Source organism: Cibotium barometz, chromosome 30, assembly GCF_041138505.1.
Source record: "Cibotium barometz isolate CiBa-2024 chromosome 30, ASM4113850v1, whole genome shotgun sequence".
Classification (NCBI taxonomy): domain Eukaryota; kingdom Viridiplantae; phylum Streptophyta; class Polypodiopsida; order Cyatheales; family Cibotiaceae; genus Cibotium; species Cibotium barometz.
This window is the reverse complement of record NC_141075.1, coordinates 24134200-24141968: the sequence shown is the minus strand read 5'-3', so window position 1 is coordinate 24141968 and position 7769 is coordinate 24134200. Positions and strand designations below refer to the sequence as shown.

The 7769-nt window shown below is 41.1% G+C and overlaps 1 protein-coding gene across 1 annotated transcript; it reads right to left on the bottom strand.

Moving 5' to 3' along the window:
* Positions 1 to 1018: 1018 nt before the first annotated feature.
* On the bottom strand, positions 1019 to 5079 carry LOC147621302 (nuclear transport factor 2B-like). The gene is made up of 2 exons (XM_086824012.1): positions 4575 to 5079; positions 1019 to 1261 (listed from the first exon to the last, which is right to left on the bottom strand). Exons 1-2 carry the CDS (start codon positions 4884 to 4886, stop codon positions 1187 to 1189), a joined length of 387 nt encoding a protein of 128 aa, XP_086680138.1. The 5' UTR covers positions 4887 to 5079; the 3' UTR covers positions 1019 to 1186.
* Positions 5080 to 7769: the final 2690 nt, after the last annotated feature.

Here is a 7769-nt window from a genome sequence, read left to right as displayed (position 1 = left end):
ATGCAATAATAGTCAAATTAAGTTTATAGTGGGACGTGACACTGCAAGTTTATAGACAAGATCAATGGGCTAAGGCTAACTAAAACTAATCTCTTTCAAATCTATATTCCTACTTTAGATGATGAGATGACTTTGATAAGATGCCATTGTTTAGCATTAAATCTCCTAAGACCCACCAGATGAAGGTTGAACACACTCAAGCTACATCCAAGGGAATCAAAGAATGTCAAGTATACACATAATTGTCAAAAAGAGTAATCTAGAGTTTGAGTCTAAATTGTAGAAAGAGAAGAGAACTTCAACTTAAAATCCATACTATCCACTAGAAGGCTATTAGGTTATAATTCTTGATGAGAGGAATAGTAGCATACCACTTTGAGAGATTAACTTATTTAGGATTTAATCCGTATTTATACTAATTTTAACCATATAGAGCCATTGCTCACACGTTATTCTTCACCAAACATTTTTTTCACTATGTTATTATACTCTACACCTACTTTCATGGCTATATCAAAGTCCTATGAAAATTAATATTAAAGGTCAAGGTACTTAAAATTCATAGCTTAACTCTTCCGAATTTTTACTCCTACAACAATCATCCACTTCTATCCACCTCATTTTCATATACCACTCCATGAATTTTACAAATTCATTTATCTAAAAAAAACCACTCCATTACACAACCTCATTACTTAATCTTACTTAATACAATTTTTTGCTTTTGAACTTAGTGCCTTAAATAGTATAATTTTTCATATTGTATTGTCGTATTTCTTTTTAGCAAAAAGTTTTAACATTACATCATCTAAAGGCTTCAAATCATCCTCAACAAATCATCATATGCATATAGATACTAAATTTTAGCATTAGAAGGTTCTTTAGGATATGAAGATCCATATTGAATTATAGGTGCATAGATATGATAGTCGAATCATTAACTGCTATTGTACCATTAAAAATTTTAACTCATATATACTCAGTAAGTAATAGATCAATCGTGTCGTCCATAAAGGTGTATAGAACTTCTTTTTTAATGGAAAAAGTATTTTCAACTTACATGAAAATAAACAATGCACATGCACTTTCACAAAATTAAATACATAGGACTTGAAAGGGACAATCCTTCAAAACAAAAGGAAATACATGGGGATAATATGTTAAAGGGACAATCCTTGAGAAACAATCACCCATAGTTGAGTCGAAAGATGTCATTGAAAACATAGAAACTCCCCTGAGGTGTTGGTATCAAATGGAAGAGCTGCAAACATCAATGAAATTTTGACATGTCAAAATCATAGTTATCACACAATAATATGTGATCATTGCAAGCGGGTTGAAACATAAAAGAAGAGAAATGAACACATGTGAAAACATAAAGTATGAGATTCTTCAAATGATAATGCCATTGTAACAATGCTAGATTATCAATTTATACTCTGTTCAAGTAGAGTTATAGTGCCACATCATCAAATCTTACTCCATGCAAGTATTTAGATAAAAACAAAGAGGAGAAATGACATCAGATCATACTCCATTCAAATAGAGTTTTAGTGCCTCATCATCAAATCTTAATCTACTAGTATTTGAATTTTAAATAGAAAAAAACATTAAATAGGAGAGATTAATACACATTAAAACATATAAAAGGAAACAAACACGGATTAACGTCATGCCATAAACTCATCACAATACCACATCATGAAATCATATTCCATGCAGGTAGAGTCACAATGTCACATCATCAAATTGCATTCCACGTGTGTGTGTGTGTGTGTGAGAGAGAGAGAGAGAGAGAGAGAGAAAGGCTTGTGTTAGTGGGATGGTGGATTATCCATCGACTCACAACATACACCCCCGTCAGGTAGCTTGATGGCATCGAGAGAGAGAAAGACTTTTAACATCATGTGGATAACCACAACCACTATTGAGCATATCTAATGGCAGTTGAGGTAGGTTTTACACATATGAATGTGTGTGTGAGAGTAAGTGAATGAGAGAGAGAGAGAGAGAGAGAGAGAGAGAGAGAGAGAGAGAGAGTCTTTCTTGTCTTGTTATGTGTGATATCCAAATCAAGGGAGTGCATATGAGATCACTTAAAACAGTCCATTGTAAACGATCCAATGGGCTGCATATGATAGCACCAAAGTGCAGGGAATGGGACTTGAACCTAGAAATACAATCCAATCGACTGTGTATGATAGCACCAAAGTGGTGGAGGGGATGGGACTTGATCAGAACTTGCAGGGATTGCTGGATTCAGGGGGAGAAAGAGAGGCAAAGCTACCTGGCTGAAGCTGAGCATGTGTTCCTCACCGGGCAGCTGCAAGGCGCCGCTGGCGAAGACGAGGAGTCCGCCTGCAGGTCCGGAGGCCTGGCAGTCCACGGTGGAGACGTGGTGCTTGCAGTGGTCGAAGGAGAGGCTGGTGAGCTTAGCAGCGATGCTGTGGGCGCCCACAAACAGTTGGCCCTCGAAGGTGAGAGAGGAGCCTTCGTCGTAGAAGAGGCGCACAGAGCTCACGGGGCTGCATATTCAGATCACCTTTCCTCTATCCTTTCACCATCCACGAGGCGACGTGATATGGGCGTTCATGCAATCGCTGCGTGGAATCAACGCTTGCTTTCCCTCTCTGGACTCTGAGAAAGCAAAAAAAAAGAAGACCAAGCATCCCCCATAAGGCTGACTGCCTCTTGTCCTCTGTCTCTGCACTAAAGGTCCCATTTCTCAAGAACTTTTGCCCCAGGAATCCCTCATATATTTATCTTGAAAGTTGCTCGTCTTATATGGGCATGTTTGAGGGTCTTAAATGAAAGGGGAAAAGCAGTTTAGAGTAGCATGGTTGGCGTCAAAAAGTTGCTTGTCTTATGTGGAATTTTTTATTTTGAAAAGTTGCTTTTGCCACTTGCAATTATTAAAGCTTAGGTTCTTTAAAGTTATTTAAAGGCAATAAAAGCACAGCAAAAACCAGGTTTAAATGAATTTGTAGTACCAAAAAAAAACTAGATATCAAGGTCTAATCTAGCTACGGTGCCACAGTGTATCCACTAAAAAGACTCAACTAGCGGACATGCTAGGGTGGGTTAGGATCCACCCAAAAATCACATTTGTGCTCACTCATCTCAGTGCTTGAGGCTAAACACAAGTCCTTGATTGGTTGTGTAAACCTTTAAAGATTACCTTCCTTTCATGAGAGGTTATAGGCAATTGATTTGCGTGCCTAGGCCAAACAAAATTCTTTTCGATTGCCTTTGCAAATCTCTGAAGATTCTTGAGAGGTTATATTTAGCTACATCATCTGTAAACTCTAAGTCTACAACCACTATTAATTAGAATTAGGAACCTTAATCACCCCTCATCAAGTGCAAAAAATCTCGAAAAACTCCAAAAACTAGGCCAAACCATCTCTCTGGTTGAGAGATGGCCGACGCAAAAAAGATATGAGCCTAGAGACATGAGCCATGAGTCTAGAGGCATGAGTTCATAGATGTGAGGGGTCAATAGACATGAGTCTAGAGGTAAGTATACTTAATCTTATACCAATCAATTAAAACTACCTTGAAGATTTGTAACTACTCATGTTCTTTAAGGATTTTCTTGTCTACATGATACTAGGTATAATTTCTAAGAAAAAATTATTGTCCTTTGCAATTATTAGAGAATTAAGTACACACCAGCCCTATTATAGGCCTGTTTCATAAAAATCAAATCTATGAGCCTTCATATAAACAAGGTGTGAGCCTATAGATGTGAGCATAAGAGACATAAATAAGTATGAGCCCACGAAGCGTGATGACATGAGTCTAGCTCACTCGATATGCACGATCCTATTTCATACAAAAAAGGTGTAACCCTATTTCATACAAAAAAAGTTGTAAGCGTGAGTCTAGAGATGTGATCCCATAGATGTGAACAAGCATGAACCTACAAGTGTGAGTCTACAAGCATGAGCAGTTTCACTAGAGTGAAACCCTTTGATGCGAATCGAATTCGGATTAATTTCTCTAGAAACAAACACGAATTAAGACTTCATTTCCATCATATTCCATACAAGTAGAGTCACAATGTCACATCATCAAATTGCATTCCACGTGTGTGTGTGTGAGAGAGAAAGAGGGAGTTTTTTAACGTCATGTGGATAACCACAACCACTACTGTTGAGCATAGCTAATGACAGTTGAGGTATGGATAACCACAACCACTACTGTTGAGCATAGCTAATGGCAGTTGAGGTAGGTGTCATGCTTCTGTATGTGTGCGTGAGAGAGAGAGAGAGAGAGAGAGAGAGAGAGAGAGAGAGAGTCTTTCTTGCCTTGTTATGTGTGATATGGAGTGCATATGAGATCACTGAAATGCGTGGATTGGGGTTTAAAACAGTCCATTGTAAACGATCCAATGGGCTGCATATGATAGCACCAAAGTGCAGGGAATGGGACTTGAACCTAGAAATACAATCCAATTGACTGTGTATGATACCACCGAAGTGGTGGAGGGGATGGGACTTGATCAGAACTTGCAGGGATTGTTGGATTCAGGGGGAGAAAGAGAGGCAAAGCGCTGTAATAATAGCACGTACCTGGCTGAAGCTGAGCATGTGTTCCTCACCGGGCAGCTGCAAGGCGCCGCTGACGAAGACGAGGAGTCCGCCTGCAGGTCCGGAGGCCTGGCAGTCCACGGTGGAGACGTGGTGCTTGCAGTGGTCGAAGGAGAGGCTGGTGAGCTTAGCAGCGATGCTGCGAGCGCCCACGAACAGTTGGCCCTCGAAGGTGAGAGAGGAGCCTTCGTCGTAGAAGAGGCGCACACAGCTCACGGGGCTGCTGTCAAACACGGCGTAGTATTGCTCCACAAACGCCCTGGCCAGGCTCTCCAGATTGCCATGGACGTCCATATCCTGTGCTGCAGCGAGAGCCCACAGCTACTGGGTAATCTCTTCTTCTGATGCTGATGACAGGCAAGAGCTCGGAGTTGCCGTCTCGGTGTGTGTGTGTGTGTGTAGCGAGCATCATATCACCTTTCCTCTGTCCTATCACCATCCACGAGGCGACATGATATCCGCTACTAGTATTATTTTGACATGGGCGTTCCTGCAATCGCTGCGTGGAATCAACGCTTGCTTTCCCTCTCTGAGAAAGCAAGAAAAAGACCAAGCATCCCCCATAAGGCTGCCTGCCTCTTGTCCTTTCTCTCTCCACTAAAGGTCCCCATTTGTGAAGAACTTTTGCCCCAGGAATCCCTCTTTTTTTTTGGGGGGCGGGGAGGGGGGGGGGGTATTTAAAAAGGTGCTTAGAATTTTTTATTTTGAAAAGTTGCTTTTGCCACGTTCAATTATTAAAGCTCACGTTATTTAAAGTCAATAAAAGTATATCAAAAACAAAGTTTAAATGAATTTGTATTTTTTAAAAAAACTAGACATCAAGGTCTAATCTAGTTAGGGTGCCACCAGATATCCACTAAAACAACTCAACTAGCAGACATGCTAGGGTGGGTTAGGATCCACCCAAAAAATCACATTTGTGCTAGCTGATCTTAGTGCTTGAGGCTAAACACAATTCCTTGATCGGTTGTGTAAACCTTTAAAGATCACCTTCCTTTCGTGAGAGGTTATAGGCAATTGATTTGAGTGCCTAGGCCAAACAGAAGTCCTTTCCATTGCCTCTGCAAATCTCTGAAGATTCTTGAGAGGTTATATTTAGCTACATCATCTGTAAACTCTAAGTCTACAACCACTATTAATTAGCATTAGGAACCTTAATCACCCCTCATCAAGTCCAAAAAATCTCAAAAAACTCCAAAAACTAGGTCAAACCATCTCTCAGATGGGAGATGTCCGGCACAAAAAAGATGTGAGCCTAGAGACATGAGCCATGAGTCTAGAGGCATGAGTTCATAGATGTGAAGTGTCAATAGGCATGAGTCTAGAGGTAAGTATACTTAATATTATACCAACCAATTAAAACTACCTTGAAGACTTGTAACTACTCATGTTCTTTAAGGATTTTCTTGTTTACATGATACCAAGGTATAATTTCCAAGGAAAAATTTTTGTCCTTTGTAATTATTAGAGAATTAAGTACACACCAACCCTATTATAGGCCTATTTCATAAAATTTATCAAATCCATGAGTTTTCATATAAACAAGGAGTGAGCCTATAGATGTGAGTCTACATCCATAATCCTTTATTTGTGAGCCTAAATCTAGGAGTCTCTATAGGCATGAGCATAAGAGACATAAATGCACAAGTGCAGCCCACTAAGCGTGACAACATGAGTCTAGCTCACTCCATATGCATGATCCTATTTCATACAAAAAAGGTGTGACCCTATTTCATACAAAAAAAGTTGTAAGTGTGAGTCTAGAGATGTGATCCCATAGATGTGAACAAGCATGAGCCATTTCACCCTTTGATGCGAATCTAATTCGGATTAATTGCTCTAGAAACAAACAAGGATCAAGACTTCATGTCCATCATATTCCATGTAGAGTCACAATGTCGCATTATCAAAATGCATTCCACATGTGTGTGTGTGTGTGAGAGTGAGAGAGAGAGAGAGAGTTTTAACGTCATGTGGATAACCACAACCACTGTTGAGCATAGCTGATGGCAGTTGAGGTAGGTGTCATGCTTCTGTATGTGTGCGTGTGTGTGAGAGAGAGAGAGAGATCGTAAAGTGCGTGGATGGGGGTTTAAAACAGTCCATTGTAAACGATACAATGGGCTGCATATGATAGCACCAAAGTGCAGGGAATGGGACTTGAACCTAGAAATACAATCCAAATGACTGTGTATGATAGCACCAAAGTGGTGGAGGGGATGGGACTTGATCAGAACTTGCAGGGATTGCTCCATAAAGGGGAAGAAAGGCAGGCAAAGCGCAGAAGTAATAGCACGTACCTGGCTGAAGCTGAGCATGTGTTCCTCACCGGGCAGCTGCAAGGCGCCGCTGACGAAGACGAGGAGTCCGCCTGCAGGTCCGGAGGCCTGGCAGTCCACGGTGGAGACGTGGTGCTTGCAGTGGTCGAAGGAGAGGCTGGTGAGCTTAGCAGCGATGCTGCGAGCGCCCACGAACAGTTGGCCCTCGAAGGTGAGAGAGGAGCCTTCGTCGTAGAAGAGGCGCACACAGCTCACGGGGCTGCTGTCAAACACGGCGTAGTATTGCTCCACAAACGCTCTGGCCAGGCTCTCCAGATTGCCATGGACGTCCATATCCTGTGCTGCAGCGAGAGCCCACAGCTACTGGGTAATCTCTTCTTCTGATGCTGATGACAGGCAAGAGCTCGGAGTTGCCGTCTCGGTGTGTGTGTGTGTGTAGCGAGCATCATATCACCTTTCCTCTGTCCTTTCACCATCCACGAGGCGACATGATATCCGCTACTACTATTATTTTGACATGGGCGTTCCTGCAATCGCTGCGTGGAATCAACGCTTGCTTTCCCTCTCTGAGAAAGCAAGAAAAAGACCAAGCATCCCCCATAAGGCTGCCTGCCTCTTGTCCTTTCTCTCTGCACTAAAGGTCCCATTTGTGAAGAACTTTTGCCCCAGGAATCCCTCTTTTTTTTTGGGGGGGTGTTTAATCTTGAAAGTTGCTCGTCTTATGTGGAATTTTATTTAAAAAGGTGCTTAGAATTTTTTATTTTGAAAATTTGTTTTTGCCACGTTCAATTATTAAAGCTCACGTTATTTAAAGTCAATAAAAGTATATCAAAAACAAAGTTTAAATGAATTTGTATTTTTTGAAAAAACTAGACATCAAGGTCTAATCTAGTTAGGG